The 25104-nt window shown below is 42.8% G+C and overlaps 1 protein-coding gene across 2 annotated transcripts in view; it reads left to right on the forward strand.

Moving 5' to 3' along the window:
* Window positions 1-25104, forward strand: part of ATP6V1C1 (ATPase H+ transporting V1 subunit C1) — a 360600-nt gene that overhangs the window by 146116 nt on the left and 189380 nt on the right. For both annotated transcript variants that reach the window (XM_069220590.1, XM_069220591.1), the window contains 2 exons: window positions 10635-10726; window positions 14107-14205. In XM_069220590.1, the coding sequence (XP_069076691.1) occupies window positions 10635-10726; window positions 14107-14205 (191 nt within the window). The remainder of the gene's footprint in view (window positions 1-10634; window positions 10727-14106; window positions 14206-25104) is intronic.

Here is a 25104-nt window from a genome sequence, read left to right on the forward strand (position 1 = left end):
CAACCTTACTCTGGATGCGTGAGTCTTGACCCCTGTGCACGCGACGCACACGGCCTGTGTCCAGGTTGTCCACCCAGCAAGAGAGGGTCCCTAGGCGATTGCGAGCAAGTGCCCACCCTAAGTTGACCTCTCCATGACGACGCCTGCAGAGAGAATCCAGAGGACACTGCACCCGGAGCACCCAGGCCTTGGAGAACTCAACACCTGGTGCTTCTACATTCAGCAGGTGGACCTCCTCCCTGTCCGACCGGTGGTATGCCAGAGACACCCCCTGGACCTCGTCTGCAGCCTCTGATGGACCTCTGTGGTCTCCTCTCAAACCAGCATTGAAAGCCAGATGTTCTGTGTGCACCCTACACCTGGTCGCCCCTGTGCCGCTGATGGTGTGTTTTTAGTGCCTACTTGTGGCCCCTTCAGTGCTCTTGTAATCCCTCACTGGTGTGCCCTCTGAGGTGTGGTTACTTACCTGCAGACAGGCCTGATTCCAAGTACCCCCTGTCTCCATAGGAGCCCACGTTAAATTTGCTCAACTTTGACCTCCGCACCCAACCGGCCTCGTGTTGCTTGTGGTGGGTGTTTGGTGTTAACTTGAACCCCAACCGGTGGACTTCCAAAAACCTGGAGACTGAAACTGTAAGTGTTGTACTTAACTGTAAACGATCTAACATTTCTCCCCCTCCAGGAACTGTTTCTGAAAATTGTACTGTGTCCATTTATAAAACAGATTATTACCAATAATTCAAAAACTGTATTACTTACCTATTTCAAACAAAGTACTGTTGATACTTGTGTGAAAGTCGAAACTTTTAAGGTACTTACCTGCAACTTGAATCTTGTGGTTCTAAAAATAAATTAAGAAAATATATTTTTGCTATATTAAAAACCATTGGTCTGGAGTTGTGTGTGTGTGTGTGTGTGTGTGTGTGTGTGTGTGTACAACAAATGCTTTGCACTACCTTCTGATAAGCCTAACTGCTCGACCACAAAACAGAGCATTAGTATTATCTACTTTAGTCTCTGTTACGCCTTTGGGGGACCCCTGGACTCTCTGCACATCATATCTCATCTTGATATAGTATATACAGTCAGCTTCCTACACTAAGGAAATGGTTGACCAGCTGAGTCTTGTCTAAAACAGTGATAGACAGCACTTTGAAACTGGACTTGAAAATGGAGCTACTGGCTTACCTTAGGGAAAGTCCACTGCTACAGTTGTTTGATGCCCCTCATTCAGCCCCTGAATAGTCCTTTACTGAAGTGATGGTTAAGATACTGCATGATCTTACTGAGTCACAAGAAGGGGTTGAAGAGTATGTGGGGCATAGGGTTAACAGATTGTTGAAAATCCAGGTAATGAAACTAATGCATGGAAATATTAATGATTATTTTGACCTTTAGTGAATGTCGCGAAGATTATTCTAAGTGGTATTTAAAAAGAATATAGTGATCCTGAAGGTTAAACACCTGCATTTGTTATGGGAACTATTCACTGACTTTCTTGCTAAAGCTTTACTGAAATCCCAAAATAATTAAATTACAGCCTACTTGTAAAGCTGTGAAGGTATATCATCTAGGGGAAAAAGTTTGAATTGAATTAGATTGAGGCAGCCAGAACTTTCCTACAACGCTTGTATTGGACAGGTGGTTGATCTTTGGATTGCTGTTATTATTGTGGGGTGGAGGGTTCCTTTATTCTGGTTGCACGGGTTTGGTGACTGCATTCTTAAATCTGGTTTGGGGTGGTACGGTTATTTTTTTTAATGCTATGCACTATTTATTTTTTTCTCTTCCTCCCTATGCCAAACAGTAGGTTTCTCAAGACTCATTGGACACCGGTCTTTGGTGGGCCTTAAGACAGAAGGAAAACATTAAACCTTTTTGGTGGTAACCTTCAAAATAAAGACAATAGCAAGACTTTACAACATGGATTATTTCTTCTCCCTCCTGCTCAGTGTTGCTTGTGTATACACCTCTTTGGTTCTAGTGTGTTGCATTAGGGTTGATCTTGCTGGGATGCAAATGGTGGCAAGACTACACAAACCTCTGCAGTGGAAGTTCAACACAATAAGAAATATTACTATGTTTGTGTAAGGAGACGTGGAAGTGAGTGTTGCCAGTGTAGTGCTTTGGGTTCTCCATTGACCAGATCATTCTTTCATGCTTGTAAATGTGTATGAAAAAGGTTAATGTACTGGAAGCGTTTAGGGCATCTACCCTCAATCTCTGTAATGAAAAACAGGAGCTCAATGAGCAAATGCCCTGTTTAAATCCTATTTTCTTAGTTCTTTAGAGTTCATTGTAAATGTGGGCTGATTCTGAATTGCTGCTAACTAGCACTCTAAAAATCAGAAGTATGAGTGGCTACTCGAGCCACTGCTTATCACATAGCCCCACCTCCTCTCGCAGCTTTCCACCAAGTGCCCTGAAGTTCCTATCCTCCTAAATGGAGAGCTGCTCAAACGCAGTCAAGCACTTAGACCAGTGTCATTAACATAATGTACATGAAGAAAGGTACACGATTTCAGTCTCCAACATTTTTATTCAAAGTTTTTAGATCACAAAGAGATCTACAGTAAAACAGCCACTTCTGCAATAATACCACATATACAATTTTTACATTTGATAAGAGGAATCAAACTACGTCAACAGTTCGGCTTAATACTGTAGGACCTGTAGGACCATTACATTCCATCAAGATTTAATTGAATTAGCTGGTTTAATACATGCTTAAAAAATTCTTTAAAGATTTGAATATTTCATAACACATCATCTAATTAACTGGGTTACAAAGGAACTAAGCAGTTGCTCCTGCTGTCTTATTATCATGCTTCAGAAACAACGGTTATAGGAAGCGACGTCTAACTGGCTTTGGAGCAGTGCAAACAAAGAGAACATGGTCAATCGTCTGTACTGCGCCCATGCACAAAGTACACCTCCTATCAGCCCACTTTATCTTGCGCCACGCATCCACAATACAACTCAAGGGGAGTAAATTTAATCTGAACATCAACATACAGCGACGGACCCCATAATCCAGGCTCCATCTTAAATAAGGCAGAGACTCTGGTGGTCTTCGTTACTTCCCCCAACCTTTTTAGGCTTCTTCAATGGCGCCTATCTAGTTCCATTAAACTACCTTTAATGGAACTTATTGAGTAGCATTTAAAATGGGTGGTGTAAGTCATGTCTTGGCAGATCTATCAATTTAAGGCTAAAGTGCGTTCAGAAGGTTCGACATCGGGGTGTAATCTCCTCTAGATGAGGGAAAATATTCTACGCTTATGAGTTTTCTTCTGAGTGCATAAAATAAAAGCCCCAGCGAACTAAAGATGCCAACACTTTTTCAATGGTGCTAGTCAGTCCCATTATAAGCGCAATGCCTCAATTTACGCCAAGGTGTTTAAATGACAGGTTGATCTTAAAATTCTCCCTTCAACTTTATGCATAAAGTGGCAGTGCTTAATGTGAATAATTTCCACTCTATCTTCATTTTATACACACTCACTAATTAACTAAAGTGCCTTCTACCAGTTGCCCCATAGAAAGCCTTGCGACCATTAGAATGAAATAGGGCCCTATTTGTCAAATGGGCGATATGAACTTTATCGCACAGGTCATCAGAGACAATTTTGCCTATATAAGGATATAACTTCACTAGATCTAACAGCTTTGTACCCAAGAGCTAACTAAATTTCATCCTCAAATAGCGTCCCCTCATATCGAATTTCATTATTTAGCGTTTATCCGCATTAACCTTCAAATACTGCCTTTCCACTTAGGCTGCTAGGGCATGAAGGTGCTTCTGCAAACCCTTTGGAGTCAAATCTCCTATTATGTCATCAGCATTTAGGAGAGTACCTATCTGGTACAACCCGACCGTAGGGTGATCTCCACCTACGCGGTCCATCTGTCGAGGTAAATCAGCAACATATAGTAAGAAAAGAAGGTGCGCTAATAAGCAGCCCTGCTTCAAACCATTTTTTGTTTCAAGCTTAGATGTGAGCCACCAATTTCTTCCTGCAGAATTACTTGGGACCGTGTGTCAGTATGCATAGCTATTATTAATTTAAATAGACCCTCTGGGATACCCAAGACCTTAAGCTTTGCTCCATAGTGTGCCTGTCCACTCGATTGAAAGCGATGGAAAAAGTCAATGAATGCCGCGTAATCAGGCATACCCCATTTCTGAACATACTTCTCTGTGATGAGGTAGAATATTGTTATATTGCCCAAGGTAGAGCAATTTGGGTGAAAGCTACCTATTCCAAGGACAAAACACCCCCTATGCCATTCGAAGCATACAACAATCTGATATATTTGCTCCAGACTTCACTCCTGATATTAGTTTTGGGCTTCCCTAGACTACCAGAACATTCTCCCCCGATATTCTAAAATAGCTGCAAATTCTTCTGTTTAATCTCTTCAGTGATTTGTATCCATCTCCTATCGGATTCTTTCCATTTTTGTTTGTCAACCACCTTGATTTCCTCCTTCTAAGACATTTTTATTACTTTCTTTTGAGTACAATTTACATTTTCGCCTTTGAATTTTGTTTGATAACTTGTTCAGGAAAAAAAGCCCTTATTTAGACCCTTCACCTGATTAATGTTTTTAATACCCTCTGGAGCGAGTACGCCAAATTAAAAGAGTAGAGCAGTCAACCGATGTAAATATTAGACATTACATATTCGACTTGTTTAAGTGTCAGGTCTACAAAGTTAATCTGCATAATAGATTTTAGGGAACAGCAGATGGAAATTCACCAAGTCAGTGCGATTATTTCTTAAATGACTGTTTTTGCAACATCTTTTTGCAGGAATTATGCTGATATCAATAAAGATATCAGTCCTCTGTTAAAGTTTAGGCAGGCAATCATTTAGTTAACAATCTTTATAGGGCATGGTTCTTTTCGATGATCTGCTTTTTAATAGTCACATAAAGGCTGTTTAATTCTTTGACAGTAAACAGGTTGAGATTACATATTAAATAGAAATAGCCCTTCTGAGATCATGTACTCTGTTTTTTTTCAGAAATAAGAATCTGTACTGCCTAATGTACTCAGACGTCTGCATTTGAGATAAACAAGCATCAATTTCTCTCAAATTTCTATTTTTAGTATTTCTGGTTTTATACTGACATTAGTTTGTTAGAGTGACTGAGCTAAAGTGTTCACTTTAGAAATGCTGTTCACTTTAGAAATGCAATTAGCAGGAAATATTTCTAGACACTTTGGGGTAACAGTAGTGCAGTATCATTAGCTTGAAGACCAGAATAATTTTGTCTGCCTACATAAGTCAAAAGGTTAGACTTCTGAGATTCATTGATCTGAATTTGTGAACATAATGTACATGTTACTCCTCTCATGAGTTCCACGCTTGTTTTCATCTTTCTCCCCCGGCTAGGCTAATAAATATTGTTTTTGATTTCCTAGCTCCACTGGGCTTGTCTTGGAATTGTAATGGTCTGAACCATATGATTAAGTGTGGGACTATTTGGGTGGTGGCCAATGAACATTCTTCTGATACTCTACTGTCTCCTCCGCTTTTAAAATGCCTTGCACTCTGTTTCGGTTTCTTTAGAGGTGGCTACCTTATTAAGCAAGCACTCACTTTTCCAAATCCCGTGCCTCTTCCATGCGCTTATCTGGGGGCACTTCACCCCAGAACTAGGGCCTAAAACTTCTTCTACAGAGCTCAGAGATCATTCTCATTATTACTTGCTGCTATTAGCGTACACACGCCTAGTGATGACGATTGAAGTCTTTCCTTGGGGCATCTCGGATCACACCCTGTACTACTCAGACCGGGCACTTCCAACTGTGTTGAGATAAGTGTCTGTCACACATTCGTGCCTGGTGACTCACAGTGAAGCCTCCATGACACATTTGAAAAAATAAACTAACTCCTACTTTGAACTCCAATGAGGATTGGCATTCTCCCTGTTATGCTTTTGAAATATTTTTAATCTAGTAATTAGGGGTGAGCAATGGGGTATGTTTTGCTGCTGAAGCTGGAGTGACTGAAGTGTATCGCCGTCCTTGAAATACTTTTACATGACTTTGTACTCTGAGGTCACTAGACTGTGCTCAGGACAGTAGTTGTACTGCAATTTCTCCCAGATAACATTTAACAGAGGCGCAAAACATATAGTTTGTGTTACAGGGTCATATCTGTGAACAGGGCAATAAAGCCAGTAAGCTACATTATGGCTCAGCAGAAGAAAAGACCCTTCTAGACACATGGGTGAAATCTGTGCTGAATTGGCTCTCTAGGTTTTGAGTGACCGTTGGTGGCAGACATGTTTGCCTCCTACTGTGCCAAGCTGTACAGTTATGATTTGGTGCCACCACAGCATGATCTTGAGTCCTTTTAATCAGCACTCCCATCAAATCTGCCACCGGCAGACATGTTGCGAGAATTGATGCTACTGTCTCATCAAAAGATGTGGTGGAGGCCAACTCTTCCTAGGTGAAACCGGGGGGAAATGGCCTCTCAGACCTGTTTAAATGTCTCTCCTCCAAACTTGCACTGCACTTCATTGAACTGTTCTCAGCAAACGGATCCTCCCCAAAATCTGAGAGAGCCGGTCATAACTGTGCTGTTGCAGCCTGGCACCTTCTATCGGACAATTTCATTGATTAACTCTTGAATCAAAATATTTACGGAAGACGCTCACGTCTCCTTCTGTGCATTAGTACTCTGATACATGCCAATCAGAGTGGGTTTATGCTGGGTAAATCTACCAGACACAGTATTGGGCATCTCCAAAATGCCATCTCTGTCTTCTTGGTGAGCCCACCCACATGCTGTCTTAATAGATTTTGAGAAAGCTTTTGAAGCTATTTATGAGGGGTTTCGACCCCATTTTTTTCCCGTTCTCGCCTCTTTTACATTTGTCCATTGCTGGTATGCAGCTTTAATGGCATTTTGTGTCTCAGTCTCCAATGAGAGTTCCAGCTAATAAGTATGTCCTCTTTTCCCCCCTTCTGTTTGCCCTGGCTACTGAGCCTCTTGAAGGAGTCCTGTAAATGGATGGCAAAATGCAGGGTTTCTGCTGGGATATAGGACCAAGTGCCCTTATATGCTGTTGACCTCTTCAGTCTAGGTCTGACTTGTACGTAATTGCAAATACTGACAAGTTTTGAATGTCCATCTGAACTACGGGTTTACTTTCCCAAGTTAACCCTATTCCGAATTAGAGGTCCCACAGATACCACTCTGGTGCCTGGAACTAAAGATGGCATTGAAGTATTGAGATACTTGGGAATCATCTTATCTTCTTTACCCAATGTAGACTTGTTGGGCAACACTCCCCTCTTTCTGGAATCTTTGCACCAGGCTCTAGACATTAGTCTCCTCTACTGTTATGTGTGTATCTATTATCAAAATAGTCTCCCTGCCCAGCCTACTAAAAAAAACGGCAAATCTTCCCACATCAGGTCCTCACGCTTTCCCTTGCAAACTGCATCCTCCTTCGTAATTTTCGCAATCGGTCAGTGTTTGTAAAGCGCCGTGAGATGCCGGCGTAGAGGGCGTTGCCGAGTTTGCTCGTGACTAAGGCATGGGTCTCTGTCCTGCGACAGTCTGCTGGAATCCATCTGAAGCTCTTCCGGAGTTTTCTGAGTGTGTACCAGCAGGAGGAGGAAACAGAGTTTACCAGGCGGGTCGTGGATAGGGAGGAGTTGAGGATGATTCCTAAGTTGTGGAGGTGCTCAGTCGGTGCAGGGGGGATTGCTGAGGGATGTGGGCCACCAGGAGTTGTTCCAAGCTGAGGTGTCGTTTCCAAAGATGATGAGCTCCGTCTTGTTGTATTTGAGCTTGAGGCAGGTTTCTCTCATCCAGGTGGCGACAGCTTCCATTCCTATATAAAAGTTCCTTTTGGCAGTGTCTGGGTTTTCCGTGAGGGAAATGATGAGTTGTGTGTCATCGGCATATGACACGATGTTCATACCGTGGCTTCTGACGTATGGCAGCAAGAGGTGCCATGTATACATTGATCAGTGTGGGACTCAGTGAGGATCCTTCTGGGACTCCACAGTTGACTCCTGTGGGTCTGGAGGTGTTGGGCGGGAGTCTGACCCTCTGCGTCCTCCTGGAGAGGAAGGAGTGGATCCATTCTAGGGCTCTTCTGCGGATTCCTATGTTCTGGAGTCTGGTGTGCAGAGAAAGTGAGGCTCTAAAAATATTCTACGTTCAAGTGCTGCACGTGGCCAAACCGTGAAGTTGAGCATGATGGATAAGTATTTATCTGCAGCTGGAGATCCGACTTAATTACTATTGAGGAATAGATAAGCTTCCCACATTTTTGCCTGAACCTTCAGTGAATAATTGACCTTCCATTGCTTTGAAGGTGGGCAGATCCCACTGGGGATGCCACGCACCACCAAAATTGGGCTTTGCCTGATGTGCCGCATTGGTATGCATGATCCCGTGGCAAAATAAGTTCACTGTTGAGACTCATTATGGGCCAGCACATAATTAGAACAAGTCTCTTCTTTATATGGTTTTGAGTTTGGGGACAACTCCAGAAGTTCCCAAATTAAAGGTAAAATCTTGGAGTCCTTGGTTTGTCCACTTGAGGTATTCTCACTCCACAAGAACCATAGAACCATTTTTACATTATTTCCAGTTACAGCATGCTTTTAGTTTCTTACTTGGAAATTGATAGTGACATTGCTTAATTTAACCTACTATAAGCCAACCTTACAATGAGCCCCCTTGTGGAAAACAACATTTCTTGACTGTTCTTATCATTAATATTACATTTACTTGACTCTTTTCCTAACTTATTAGAGGCATGGAAGGAATATGTGGAAATCAAATCCTGATTGATGAAAACTGGCACATTGTGGCAACTGTGTTACCTACAGAGATCTCCATTGCTTTGTGGTAAAGGCTTGTAGAACTAAAATATTTGTACAGGTTCACCTACTCCGGAGAGACATTGTGGCATGTATGTCAAACATTCAGAGGCCAACAACTCTTTGATTCGCTTTTGAAAGTTTTGGGTTTTTCCAACTCGCCCTGTACTAAACTTGCCCTTGCACATTATCTAAAATGTTCATGGTAATCAATACCTTAGCATCTTAGTTAACCTCTGCCTGGTCCTCCTTGAATAAATATTGCACAGCAATGTAGAGCCAGAAATCTTAGTGTGAAAAGTTTTATTCTTGAACAGGTGAATGTGCGAAAAACCCTTCTGCACTGTACATGGATGCACCCAGAAATGCCAGAAAAACTGATTCCTGGCAAGACCACTTTCAGATAACTGTAGTCTGTAAGCTGGCAACATAAGAAAGATGAAGAGTCACAGGTTTGACCCTCCTTTTCTTTCATCTCCTACACCACTACTATAATGTTTATGTCTTACTGTTCTTCACCAGAATAGTACTAGAGTGTTGTAAATGTGTTTTAGTGTTTAATACTTTGCTTATCTCATGTAGTTATTCAAAAGAACTTTTTTGTTTAACTTTGAAATGCTGATTAAAAGACTTATTTTAAAAAACGACCCACGTAACAGTTTTCTTCTTCACTGAGAAATCATTATCAAAACTTCTACAAGGAAGAAGTAAAATACACCCTTTTCAAAATAGATCTGGATCCCAGTTTTTTTTATTTCCATATTTTGGACATTTTTGTTAAAAAAAAAAAAAAAAAAAGTTCTATATGTTATTGAACAATGTTTCCATGCAGATCAATCGGTGGCCAAGAAGACCTTGATCGTTTAAATCAAAATGAACCTATGTGTACTATGAATATCGAGTTGTTTGCTTCTGGGAAATGAGGGTAATCGATAATATGACATGGTTAAATAGTAGCCACAATAAACAGAGGATGGGAGGATGGAAGAGACAAGGTAAAGATGGGAGAAGCAAAGAGCCAGAGATAGAGGATGAAAAGCGAAAGAGGGAGGAAAAGGTAGCATGTTTGCTCGTGTTAGATTTATTAGCATTGTAAATTCCTAACTGGGCTTTTTCTGAAACATAAATTGAAAATGAAAAGTAAAACAGTTGACATAAGTGGGCCGATTCAAAGTGCCACAGCTGCCATAAGCATGAGTGCAAAGGAGAAACACAAAAGGAAAAAAGTTCACTCGTAGTCAAACGTCTCTGCAAAAGTGCAATTATCCATGTAACAGGGTCCAAGGCCAAGGCGGTAACAAAACTGCCCCCTGGAGGGACCAATGTAAAGCATTTACCATTGATAAAGTATTTTTGTAAGACAAGGCCATGAACGAGTGATAGTGATAGCCGTGCGGTGGTTAAAAGCCCAGATAGATTACAACACGTCAGAGCAATTTCATGCTCGACCTAAAATGAAGGTGAGCTTGCAAGCAAGGCGACTTTTTCCAAGATTGAGCCTTCTTCTTAAGGTCCTGACTAAGTGTTTAGGATCATGCATTGTCCTTTACATCTGGTCATTTGGAATGCCTTGTCAGTAAATATTGAGTTATCCTAAAAATCCACAGACCCAGGTAGAACCATACATTATTACACGCGTGGAAATCTGGGGTGAAGCATAGGTGTTTTGGAAAAACCAAACTCTACTAAAAACTAGTTTTCACAGAACTACAGTCATTTCTTACAGGAGGAAAATGTAATAGGTTTCAATAATGGATTGTCTTGTTTCTTTTAGGCAGTTACACAGATTGACAATGATTTAAAATCAAGAGCATCCGCTTATAACAACCTCAAAGGAAATCTTCAAAATTTGGAAAGAAAAAATGCGTAAGTATTAGTAATTTCACTTTTGGTCTTGTGTGAATGTATTCATGACGGAAAGGTAAACAAAACACACAGTGCAGGGCTATTTAAAGAATTTCCACAACAAATTAGAATTACTGTGTTTTAATCTAGTGGCATTTGAGAGCGGTCAGTATTTTAAACAGAGGAGGTGCTTTTTTTTCCTTCCAGTGAAAATGCATATACCAAATTTGTATCCCACAAATACTACAGTTTACACCCATCCCCACACACAAAACTCAAGTATTTCCTTCAATCATTTTTGCATCCTAAAACTTTTAGCTAGATTATATTGTACCACAAAATCATGTATGGATGCTTATATGCAGATCTACTACTCTGCGCACTAATAAACATAAAGAATACATTCAAATCCAGCCGTCTCCTGTTTTGTCTCCAAGTAGCTTGGACTTTCTCAAGGCTGTCACAAAAAAAAAAAACATAATGTAGAGCAAACTGTAATGATCGAAGTTCCTAGTACAAATGGAATACATAATGTTAATTAATGAATATATCCCAGTGTATGTACAACCAGTCCATTAACCACTGTGCTGCCCCATTTGGTCTGATGGCTATACAGCGGAGTTAGAGCCCCTTTAGGAATTTCTCTTGCGACGCTACGCACAAAGTGTGAGGATAGACCTGTCCCGTGATTTTACTGATAGAGTGGAACTTTCTCCTACAATTCCCCAAATAGGTGTCCCGCAATTCTAGGTGCAAATTAATTCAGTTCTCTATACTCCACGGAGCCTATCTCACCCTGCACAGACTAAATACATTGTTTCCAAATGTGGCGGCAGATTGCCCACACGGTCGTCGAGTTGCCACAGATTTACTGCTTATGCTGTCCAGAATTGTCTTTTATATTGGACAGAGATTGCACATTCTCTCACTGACATGACTGGACCTTCATGTTGGTAATCACCTCACCCCTGCATTCTGGGCCTGTATCCCCTATCCCAGACGGCCAAGGTGTATGCACGCTTCACCAACTTGCCCTTGCTGTTGGCCAAATGCTTGATAACAAGGCGCTGTAAGTCCCTGCTGCCTCCTCAAGTACTACACTGCCTGCCAGGAAGAGGTAGCAGATTGGGGGTTTGGCAGAGGGTAGTGCTTTGCAAAGGGAAGAATGTTAGGGGCTATGCAAGACACCCATCTCGTTAGTGGGATATGCTATTGGAGAAGTTTAAGGGATGCATAGAAGACAGAAGAGAAACGCACCCTTAAAAATGCATTGCAACTCCAACACACTCACTGTAATGACAGTACACCCCACACTCCCCCGATGCCTCTCTCTCGGCAACATCCTGTGCATGATAGCTCTATGCTAGAACAAGGACTCACCTCTACCTACACTGCCTCCATAACCTGGCATGAACGTACACATAAACAATGTTGACCATTGCCATTAGCTTCATATATATACACATACATACACACATACTCTGAGGCGGGAACGCGGACCTAGCCCTAAACATGATTCATTTTAGGAAGTGACTCACGTTTGCAGTTAAAAGTTGGGAGGGTGGGGGGTGACTGTTGAGTTCTGTCATTACTAAAATGCATTATCTATTAAGTATGATTTGGCTATGACCTATGCTACTGTAAATCATGTACTGTGATTTAATGAAACAAAGCGTTTTTTCTGCCACAGCAATGCTAGACATGTTATGTTACAGGAAAAAAAATAAACGCAATAAAGTTTGTGGGGAAAAAAAAACACTTGGTATTGGTAGCTAGCCCCTTTCCTCTGGAAATACTAAGGAGGAGGTGTGAACTAGCCAAAATGCTGCAAAAAGCTGGCGGTTGTCAAAGAACTTTTGTTTGCAATGCGGTACGCAGATTAGGCCTTGGGACAGCCCTTAGCTCTTGATTGGATCTCTCCTTTTTCACTGTGTAGTATTGTGCTTACCCCATCACTATGCATTTATTCTTTATATTCTCTCTCTCTTATTGGATAAGTTGTATTGTGCCACTGTTAATTTGTTTAATCTTTTAACTTTCTGTGGGTGTGCATCACTTCCATTGCGCTCTCTCTGCCACCACCCTGGTCCCTTTCTATTTGTTTCCCATCATCAGCTTGGCTGTTCTCACTTCCCCTCCTTTCCCTCGTTATAGATTTCATTTTTATTTGTTAACCTTTTTACTGGGTTGCACACTTGTGCTCTTTTGTGTAGCATAATGTGCAGCCTATTGTCTAATTTAGTGTTGAAAAATTTCCCTCTGGTGACTCCTTGGACAAAGCTCCTGTTAGCTACTGACTTGGTCAAAGACTTCAACAGTTAGTAATCCATGGTTGTTTTGTTTGCAAAGCCCTCTTTGACAACTTGTTTACAAACTGATCACCTCTTGCAAGATAGGACCACCAAAATTGGTCTCATTAATGACAGTTAAGTAGATAATAGCTTCAGTCTTTCCAGCTTGATCTTTACAAATGCCACTATTAAGGATAATATTACTAACACAGGATTCAATTTTTAAGGTGACAGTGGGGCTTCCTTGACAGATCCTGCAGGATTGAGCCGTGAAGGAGCTCTAAATGTGGTTGTCATGGAAAAAAATAGACTTGCATCGGATATGAATATGACAGCGCAGTCTCCTTCCATCCCCAGTACTACTGTCTGTCATAGGCTAGTTTTTCCACAGCTTCCTATGGAACTAGTACCAACACAATAAAATTCCTGCTAGCAGTCTTGGGTAATTTTCTAAATGTTTCCTAACTCCAGTATCTCATCAAGTCCGTCATTACCACCTGCATTGCCTCCGGTTGTTCACAAAAATAGCAACCTCTATTGGAGTGGAGTTGCACACTCACCATTGCTGTTAAACATCTTAGGGATTTTGGTACTGACTATCTGACTAGAAATATTTTCTATATGATAACAAGCTAAAAGATTGTTGTTCCAGAAGAAGGAGTACCTGAAACACCACAGTTGATTTTTCCTTCCTACCAGATGAGATTGCAAAGCTAATATTGGATTGACTTTTGCAAAATTCACTCGTCTTGATGAGTGAGAATCAGTCAGTACAAGTTTGTGATGGTCCAATTGACCACTTTAATAAAAGCTTATAGTTACCCATTTCTACCAGGTACAAGGCCAGTCCACCAGTTCCCCAGTTTGCACCTGGATTTTGCTCTGAGTGAGATTAAGGGATTTGCCGAAAGAACTTGACTCTACTCATTTGATCAACCCCACATTTAACATGCCATACTGTCATCAGGCCCAGTATGTTGTGTGAAAAAGACTAGTGAGTGTTTTCAATTTTTCCTTATGACTTCACATGTTCAAATTTGTGTTTCCAAAAATAAAATCTACATTAATTGTTTGCTTCTTTCTGAACTTACCTTTCGTTATTCATTTCAGGGGAAGTTTGTTAACCAGGAGCTTAGCTGAAATTGTAAAAAAAGAGGACTTTGTTCTGGACTCTGAATACCTAGTGACATTGTTGGTGGTTGTTCCAAAGTAAGTAGTTTTCATTCAAAATTTTAAAATGCGGAAAGTGATTTTTGTCACACACCACCCACACCAAAGCTATGTTTATAGTTTCAGTGGTGCATGCATGTACTGTAGGTGCTTTGAATAACTGGTTAATCAAGGGTCTATTACAATGCTTACCTACCAAATGTGGTGTCTTATGTCATTTTGTTATTTTTATCCTCATCTCTTTCCCAACAGGTGCAAAGTTCTTTATTTTCATGGTTTAGCTCATTCATTATTATTGATTTGAGAAACTCTAATTCTTTTATGTCCACATGACGAGAAACAAATTTATTATAGTTGCATGTCAAATGGAGGTGGTTAATTTTGGCAGAATACATTGTAGAATATCAGACATTTCCACACATTGCTTCATTCTGCATGCCATTTCCCTGCGGGCATTAGGTGTTAATGTTTACAGCATGGTGTAATACCACACAGCGCTCTACAGGACAGGCCTTTACCATGTAATGCTGTGGCCTTGCCTGATATGCTAAAATATACATGTAATGCTGTGGCCTTGCCTGATATGCTAAAATATATATATATATATATATATATATATATATATATATATATTCACTGAAAAAAACAAAGGTTATAGGGACGTTATATTTAGGTTCTGAATTAACTCACGCAAAACCATAGAAATTCAGCAGTTATAGTTAGTTATTTCAAGTAATTATAACTCCTGCATTACGATGCACAGTTTTCTCCTCAGTAGGTTTACAACAAATGTTACTCTGATATTATCAACAATATTATAAAAGATGTCATGAGGGCTGTAATATGTGGGCTAATTAGCAGTACATGGCGAGGGCACAAATTATAGTTTTGCAGCATGAATCCTTTTCTGGATTCACATGCTCTGCATTATTCCGCCATGTAGTGCTTGTGTCCGGAATAGTCTTTCTTCTTCTCCTCCTCCCCCACTCTTCCACCAACCCCTCCTCTTTTGGGCATCGTAGATCACCATTTGATGCTTGGTCCGTCTCCTGTGTGATATCATATGGCACCCCGGAAGTTCCGGTGCATGGTAGCCATATTCACATTCTTTTTTCTGATGTTGGGTCTCAAAGCAAAACGAGGAGCTCCAAAGTTTTCTGGGACAACGTTGAAAAAATCAGGAAAAGTCAAAGTACTTTTCAGGAAAATGTGTCCGGACAAGGGAAGAGAAGAGCAACCAAGAAAAGTGAACCGCCAGACAAATCCCCCGGTGGGGGACGCCGACTAAATTTGCACGTGGCAGGAGAATGAAGCACGGTAGGGGTCATGGAAAACAACCCCTTTAAATTCTGCCCAAACTGCCACCATAAATTTGCACAGTGCGACCCACACTAAGTCTGCAACTGTCTGTGAGGCCAGCGCTGCTTTTGTATCTAAAACACTCAGGGTGCGCCGAAAGCAGAGAGAGGAACACCAAGCTGCAGTGTATAGCCAAAAAACCTCAGACGTCCATGAAGGACGTAGGCCTATCCATCGACAAAGAAGAGCAAGCCAAAGGAGCCGAATCAACCCATGTAGGGTCCGACATTGAAATTGTAGACTGGGCACCGAGAAAAAACATGCACTGAAGAAAATGACGAAGGACATCGAAAGGAGACTCGAAAAGGTAAAGAGAGCGCCAAAAACCTAAGAGAAAAAAGTCTCACAAGGCAGCCTTGGTGTCCAAGAAAACGACGATCAAGGGTCAGCCACGAACAAAGGAGGCCCACAGATCCCAGAACAGGGATAATGAAGAAGGCAGAACAGCAAAATTGGCAAAAACCTACATGGGGAAAGAAACCACAAAACTGTTGGGGGAAGAACAGCCAACGTAAAAAAAGAGACCATTGACGACACAGGACATTGAAAAGGCATTAGAGGTGGAAAAGAGGTGTCAAAAAGAGGCTGAAATGGCAGCACTCTTATAACGCAAAAAGGAGTTTGACACACTAAACAATAACAAATCCTACTATAACCTTCGACAAGTACAGACGTCGAAGAGGAAGAGACTGCTTTGGAGGTGTCTGCAACCCCCGAGCCCCACGAAGAGGAGGCAGAGGAGGACTTTTTCGACCACCAAGGGAAAGAAGCAACAGGGAGCTTTGAGGACAATTGGAATAATCTTGACACAGAGAGCCCAAAAGAGGAGGTTGACAGCTACCCCTTGAGGCCTTCGCTTCCCTACGACATCACAGTCCACAACAGCCTAATAAAGAGGGCAGCACAAACATATGGCGAAGAGAAGGGATACATCTGCTTCCTATCAGAAAACCTCATGCCATCAAGCAGGGGGAATCTGTATCTCCCAGTGCTACCCAGCATTCTGGACCAGAGCAAGGAGGCCTTCATAGAAACTGCTGCAGCAAAAGGGGTGACACCAAGAGTCAAGAAAAAATACAAACCGTCCCCAAAGGACCCCAAATACATCCAGGGGAACAAAGTAGCAGACTCTATCATTGTCACTACTGCACGGAGGAGGAGCAATGCATATACCTCCACAGGCTGAAAGAGAAAGCAAGAGGCTGGACATGGTATTGAGAGGGATGCAGCAACACAACAGTGTATAGCAAACTCCAAAGCCCTTGTCAATAGATATGGCCATCAGCAGTGGGATACATTGAAGAGCTTATGGAAAGGCTTCCAAAGGAGGATAAGAAAAGGGTGAAAGCAATCATCCAGGAGGGGAAAAACATCAACAACGCCTGCCTAAAATCAGCATTGGATGCCGCCAACACAGCCAGTAGACAAATGTGTACAGGGACAACCCTGAGGAGGCACGTATGGCTCAGAATCTCCGGTTTCGAGCCTGAAGTGCAGGCCTCCATCATAAACAAGCCCTTCATTGGAGATGTCTTGCTTGGCCCAGAGGTAGATGAGTCCTTACAACAAATTAAGAAAGACAACGAAATTGCAAAAGTAGTGATGGCTTTCAATACAGAAGCAACTTTAGAAGGAGAGGAAACACCCTCAGAAGACCCTCAGGAAGAGGACTCTTTGCAACATGGCAACAGCAGCCCCAGGGAAGTACACAACCGACTGACCAACAAAGCGGATACCAGCAATGGCAACATCCTGAAAACAGCCCTTTCGAAGGAAAGCAAGGGGCCAACCCTCCAGAGGGAGGAGGAGGAAGAATATCCAAGTGACTCGGAAATACCCCCCAAGCCCACATTCAACACCAGTTGGGGGGCAGAATAGCACAATTCCCACAAGAATGGGAAAAGATTACCACAGACAATTAGGTTTTTAAATGTGGTACGCCATGGCTACTGTACAGAACTCACAAACGCACCAACACCCAACCCACCCATGAAGAAAAGATATCAGAGAACTGAACGGTACAGCCAAAGAAAGAAGTAAAAGCTCCTACAAAAACTTGCATTATAAATAGCGCCAAAATAAGAGTTAAACAGGGGAAATTACTCACCCTACTTCCTGGTACCCAAACAAGAAATTACACTAAGGCCGATCTTTGACCTCTGGTTTATAGACAAATTTATCCACACACAATAGTTCAAGATGACAACACTGCAAGAGGTAATTCCAATCCTACAAGGTGGGTGGGGACTACATGGCAACCATAGACCTAAAGCAGTGGTTCCCAGCCCGTGGTCCGGGGACCCCTGTGGTCCGCAAAGCCTCCTCAGGGGTCCATGACTGCTTAGAAAATTAAATAATATCATTAGATTAATAATGTGTATATAAATAAAATGGCTAAATGTACTGTACGTCAAGGAATTGGAAATTGGAGAATAAAAATTAAATTGATATCCTCAGATTGAATCATGAGAGAGGTGCAGCAAACAGAATATAGTATCGATGATGTGTGGCTTTGGTTGAATTTAGAGAAGCTTTGATATTCATATTTATTTATTTATTATTTGTTTGCTAATTGAATAAAATGTGTTATCATTTGTGTATGTTCAATGAATGCTTGTTTCTGTAATTTTTGTGTACTGTTTTGTTTTTCAAATCATCAGTGTTGTTTAATCCGGGGTCCCCAGCTTCAAGTAATGCCTCAGTGGGGTGTCCCCAGATTCCAGTGATGATTCAGTAGGGGGCCTGTTTGCACATACCTATAAATCAAGCACACAAAACATACCATAGGTTCATACTCGAAGGTTCAGCATCAATTCAAGGTCTTACCCTTCGGAATAAAGTCAGCACCAAGGGTTTTTAGAAAATGCCTAGCAACAGTTTCTGAATTCCTAAGAAGGAAGGGAATTCAGGTATACACCTACCTGGACGACTGGCTAATAAAAGCAAGCACAAAGGAGAGATGTCAAAGGGACACTAAGTGATCATAACCCTACAAAAGCTTGGTTTCAGTATAAACCACAAGACTGCAACTGGAGAATATTTTCCTAGGAGCCCGACTAGTTGCAAGGAAAGCACATGCATATTGTACCGAGAAGAGAGTGTAGGCAATCACAGAGCAATCTTGTCTTTACCAGAGGGAGTGATCTCTGACAGTAAGAACAGTCATGAATTTAATGGGCATGATGGCATCATGCATCCCCCTTATAAACCATGCGAGATTCCACATGCGACTATTCCAGGAATGGCTAGGCAATAACTGGTCATGAGCCACCGAAAGTTGGGAGTGGCTATAACAGAGAGAAGGAGATAAATTGGTGGGCATCCAAAGACAACCAAGGAGAGACCTTTCAAGGCGACAACTCCAGCGGTGACCATCACAACAGATGTGTCTCACAAAGGATGGGCAACACACACAGACAACTTGAGAATTCAAGGCCCGTGGAGCAAGGCAGATGCAGTAAGACACATCAGTTTCCTACAAATAAAGACAGCGTTAATAGCCTTAAAAGATTTTCAAACACAAGTATCAGGGAGAACTGTACCAATCCAGGCAGACTATACAACAACAATGTTCTACCTGAAAGAACAAGGGGGCACAAAGTCTTTTATGCTAAGCAAACTAGCCCAAGTAATATGGAAATGGGCGATACCGCAGGGGATCAAATTACTAACAGTCAACCTACCGGGAACGGACAACATAGAGGCAGAAAGACTGAAAAGACTGGAAAGCAGCACACACAAGTGGGAGATAAAACAAAAGAGCCTACAAAAAATCTTCAGGATTTGGGGCACACCAACAATCGACTCGTTCATATCAGCAGAAAACAAAAAATGCCAACTCTTTTCCTCCAGGTTTCCACACCACCAGTCAGAGGGGAATGCCCTGTCACTAGACTGGTCAGGGAGATTTGCCTACACCTTTTCTCTGACTCCCCTAATACTAAAAGTACTGGAGAAGGCCAGGCAACCAGGGGTGAATCTCATCCGAATAGCTCCACAGTGGGCCAGATAAACATGGTGTTAAAACCTACTCAAGCTGCCCAAGAGACAAATGATCAAGTTCAAAGTGGAGGGGGACCTGCTCATAATACAAAGGGGGAGTGTTCCACCCGGAACCAGCAACACTCCATCTAACAATATGGCGCCTGAATTCATGAATTCATAGATTTAGGACACCTAAACCTACCACCTAGGACCATGGAAATACTAAAGGTGGTTAGAAAACCAAAGACAAGAAAATGCTATGCATCAAAATGGAAACAATACCACCTATGGTGCAGAGAGAAGAATACTTTGGAGGCAATATCTAGACAGGAAACAGTAATAAACTATCTTACACACTTGCTGGACAGCGGAATCAACTATTCTTTCAAAGTACACTTGGCAGCAATTGTAGCCTATACAAGGGATCTTTGTGGGAACATTTTTTCACAGTACCAGTTATAAAAAAGGTTCCTGGGGGGAGCCAAAAGAATTTCCCCACGCCCCCAAGAAAAGCACCACTCCCAATGTGGAGCTTGAACACTGTATTGACACAGTTAATGACAAAACCATTTGAACCTACGCACAAGGCAGAACTCCGGTTTACCAAATAAAAAAAACTGCTTTTCTGATAGCAGTCACATTGCTACGAAGAGTAAGCGAGATTCAAGCGCTAACAATACAGGAACTAATACATGCAAATTCACAAGGACTAAAGTGGTGAACAAATTACATTTCAACCAAACTGTCCAGTTGCCAGTTTTCTTTAAGAATCCACAGACACAAATGGAAAGGACATTACATACCCTTGATGTGAGAAGAGCACTAATATACGACTAGAGGAGACCAAACAGTTCCGTAAAGGGAACTAAGTGTTTGTTTCATATGCCAAATCCAGTAAGTGATCACCTGTCACAAAGGGAACTATTGTACAATGGACTGTGGAGACTATCCAAAAATGCTATACGTTGTCTGGCAAACTCCTACCTCCCTGCCCTAAAGCACTCTCAACAAGAGAAAAGGGTGCGCCACTAGCAATTATGGCACATGTGCCCATAGACGCTATCTGTGCACCAGCAACATGGGCATCCCCACACACATTCAGAAAGCATTATTGTGTGGACATTCAAATGCATAAAGAACCTCAAGTGGGACAGAAAGTACTACAGCACCTGTTTGTAAACTCATCATTTCACCCTAACCAACCCAAGGAAGGAGAAACCGCTACCTAGTCTAATGCTCAGAATGTAAATCCAGAAAAGGATTCATGCTGCAAAACGAAATAGTTACTTACCAATAGGAGTAGTTTTGCAGCCTGAAGAGTTTTCTGGATTCAAATGTGATATACCCACCCACCTCCCTGAAAATGAGAACAGGACAGACTGGTGGGAAAGCGGTCTTATGTATAGAAATCAAACTGTTTAAAAAAACAAACAGATAAACAAAAAAATCTGAAGATGGCTACCACGCACAGGAACTTCCTGGGCGCCGTCTGATGTCACACAGAGAATGGACCAAGCACCAAATGGTGTTCGACGATGCCCAAAAGAAAATGGGGAAAAAAAGAAGAAGAAAGACAATTCTGGACCCAACCACTAGATGGCAGAACAGTGCACAGTATGTGAATCCAGAAACTCTTCAGGCTGCAAAACTACTCGTACTGCTTAGTAACCATTTTGTTACTTCAAATAACTCTAACAGCTGAATTGCTATGGTTTTGTGCGAGTAAATTCAGAACCTAACTAGAACGTCCCTGTATCATTTGTTTTTGGGTTTTTTCCCAGCAAATTTCTTTGACATAAAGTAATTCTAAGTTCGATGGCATCTGTCGCTGTAGATACGCATGTTCTGCAATAGCTCGCCATCTGGTGTTGGGCCGGAGTGTTACAAGTTGTTTTTCTTCGAAGAAGTCTTTCGAGTCACGGGACCGAGTGACTCCTCCTTTTGTTTCCATTGCGCATGGGCGTCGACTCCATCCTCGATTGTTTTTTTTCCGCCATCGGGTTCGGACGTGTTCCTGTCGCTCCGAGTTTCGGAACAGAAAAAATAGTTAATTTCGGAAGATTTTCGTCGGTATTGTTGCGTTCGGGATCGGCATACTTACATTCAACACCGCATCGAAGATCGAAGAGCTCCGGTGCCCTTCGGGGTAATTTTTCGATCCTCCGTCGGGGCCTGGTCGGCCCGACCGCGTGCTGAAGAACGCCGATGGAACGGACCCCGTTCCGTTTCTGCCCCAAATGCCACAATAAATACCCCTACACAGACCAACACTTGGTCTGCAACCTGTGCCTGTCACCTGAGCACAGCGAAGACACCTGCGAGGCCTGTCGTGCGTTCCGGTCCCGAAAAACACTCCGAGACCGTCGAGCCAGAAGACTTCAAATGGCGTCCGCACCGACAGCCCGACGGGAGTTCGAGGAACAGGAAGAGGAAGGTACCTTCTCGATCCAAGACTCAGACTCCGAAGGATTCGACGATACACAAACCGTGAGTAAGACGTCGAAAACCACACAAAGAAACATTTACAAGGCCCAGGGGACGCCACTGCCACCAGGCCATGGCTCAACCCATAAAATCGGTGACCGACCGTCGGCACCGAAAAAGGCCCAAACAGTGCCGAGATCGTCCGACTCCGGTCGAGACACCGGCACGCAGCCTTCTCGGGACCGAGAAAGTGCTGGAGACAAGCCTCGACACCGAGATGCCGGTGTGGACACGGCTCGACGCCGAGACAGCGGCACCGAAACAGATCGACGCCGAGAGGTTTCGGCCCCGAAAAGGAAAAAAGTCACCTCGGAGCCGAAAAAACACGCAGACAAAGTTTCGACGCCGAAACAAACTGCAAGCGACCCAGCTTCAGGCTCTTATACAGAAGAGCACTCGCTAACCTCCCAAATGCAGAAGCATAGGTTTGAGGAAGAGCTACAAGCAACTGATGCGGACCATACGCAAAAGCGTATCTTCATTCAGCAGGGGACAGGAAAAATAAGCACCCTTCCCCCCATTAGGAGAAAGAGAAGGTTGGAGTTCCAGACGGAACAAGCACCACAACCAAAAGTGGTGAAAAGAGTTACACCACCACCCTCTCCTCCGCCCGTGATTAACGTTTCACCAGCACAAACGCCATCACACTCCCCAGCTCACACCACCATGAGCCAGGGTGACCAAGACCAGGACGCATGGGACCTATACGACGCCCCAGTGTCAGATAACAGCCCAGAGGCATACCCTACAAAACCATCTCCACCAGAAGACAGCACCGCGTACTCTCAGGTGGTGGCTAGAGCAGCACAATTTCACAACGTAAGCCTCCACTCAGAACAGGTCGAGGATGATTTCCTGTTCAACACACTCTCCTCCACCCACAGCTCCTACCAAAGCCTGCCTATGCTCCCTGGTATGCTCCGGCACGCAAAAGACATATTTAAGGACCCGGTCAAAAGTAGGGCAATCACACCAAGGTTGGAAAAAAAGTATAAGCCGCCTCCTACAGACCCGGCTTTCATCACAACACAGCTGCCACCAGACTCCGTTGTTGTAGGAGCAGCTAGGAAAAGGGCCAACTCTCACACATCTGGAGATGCACCACCCCCAGATAAAGAAAGCCGCAAGTTTGATGCAGCTGGTAAAAGAGTCGCAGCACAAGCTGCAAACCAGTGGCGCATCGCGAACTCCCAGGCACTACTTGCGCGCTATGACAGAGCTCACTGGGACGAGATGCAACATCTCATTGAACATCTGCCCAAAGACTTCCAAAATAGGGCAAAACAAGTGGTTGAGGAGGGACAGGCCATCTCCAACAACCAGATCCGCTCCTCCATGGACGCTGCAGATACAGCTGCACGGACAATTAATACATCTGTAACTATCAGAAGGCATGCATGGCTCCGAACGTCTGGATTTAAACCAGAGATTCAACAAGCAGTTCTCAATATGCCTTTTAATGAAAAAGAACTGTTCGGTCCAGAAGTGGACACAGCGATTGAGAAACTCAAAAAAGATACGGACACTGCCAAAGCCATGGGCGCACTCTACTCCCCGCAGAGCAGAGGGAATTACAGCTCATTCCGTAAAACGCCCTTTCGAGGGGGGTTTCGGGGTCAAAGCACACAAGCCAGCACCTCACAAGCCACACCGTCCAGTTACCAAGGACAGTATAGAGGAGGTTTTCGGGGACAATATAGAGGAGGGCAATTCCCTAGAAATAGAGGAAGATTCCAAAGCCCCAAAACCCCTACTACTAAACAGTGACTCACATGTCACTCACCCCCTCCACACAACACCAGTGGGGGGACGAATAGGTCATTATTACAGAGCATGGGAGAAAATCACTACAGACACTTGGGTTCTAGCAATTATCCAACATGGTTACTGCATAGAATTTCTACAGTTCCCTCCAAACATACCACCAAAAGCACAAAATTTAACAACACACCATTCCAATCTCCTAGAGATAGAAGTGCAGGCACTATTGCAAAAGAATGCAATCGAATTAGTGCCAAACACACAAATAAACACAGGAGTTTACTCACTGTACTTTCTGATACCAAAGAAGGACAAAACACTGAGACCAATCCTAGACCTCAGAGTAGTCAACACTTTCATCAAATCAGACCACTTCCACATGGTCACACTACAAGAAGTATTGCCATTGCTAAAGCTGCACGACTACATGGCAACTTTAGACCTCAAGGATGCTTATTTCCATATACCAATTCACCCATCGCACAGGAAATACCTAAGGTTTGTATTCAAAGGAATACATTACCAATTCAAGGTACTGCCTTTCGGATTAACAACCGCACCAAGAGTCTTTACCAAATGTCTAGCGGTAGTCGCTGCACACATCAGAAGGCAGCAAATACATGTGTTCCCATATCTAGACGACTGGCTAATCAAGGCCCATTCGTTAATAGAGTGCTCAAATCACACAAATCATATCATACAAACCCTCTTCAAACTAGGGTTCACCGTCAATTTCACAAAATCGAAGATTCGGCCACGCAAGGTGCAACAATACCTGGGAGCCATAATAGACACATCAAAAGGAGTAGCCACTCCAAGTCCACAAAGAATTCAAAATTTCAACACCATCATACAACGCATGTATCCAACACAAAAGATACAAGCAAAGATGGTATTACAACTCCTAGGCATGATGTCATCATGCATAGCCATTGTCCCAAACGCAAGACTGCACATGAGGCCCTTACAACAATGCCTAGCATCACAGTGGTCTCAAGCACAGGGTCACCTTCTAGATCTGGTGTTAATAGACCGCCAAACTTACCTCTCGCTTCTGTGGTGGAACAACATAAATTTAAACAAGGGGCGGCCTTTCCAAGACCCAGTGCCACAATACGTAATAACAACAGATGCTTCCATGACAGGGTGGGGAGCACACCTCGATCAACACAGCATACAAGGACAATGGAACGTACATCAAACAAAACTGCATATCAATCACCTAGAACTTCTTGCAGTTTTTCAAGCACTAAAAGCTTTCCAACCAATAATAGTTCACAAATACATTCTCGTCAAAACAGACAACATGACAACAATGTATTATCTAAACAAGCAGGGAGGGACGCACTC

This window comes from Pleurodeles waltl, chromosome 2_2, assembly GCF_031143425.1.
Source record: "Pleurodeles waltl isolate 20211129_DDA chromosome 2_2, aPleWal1.hap1.20221129, whole genome shotgun sequence".
Taxonomy (NCBI): Eukaryota; Metazoa; Chordata; class Amphibia; order Caudata; family Salamandridae; genus Pleurodeles; species Pleurodeles waltl.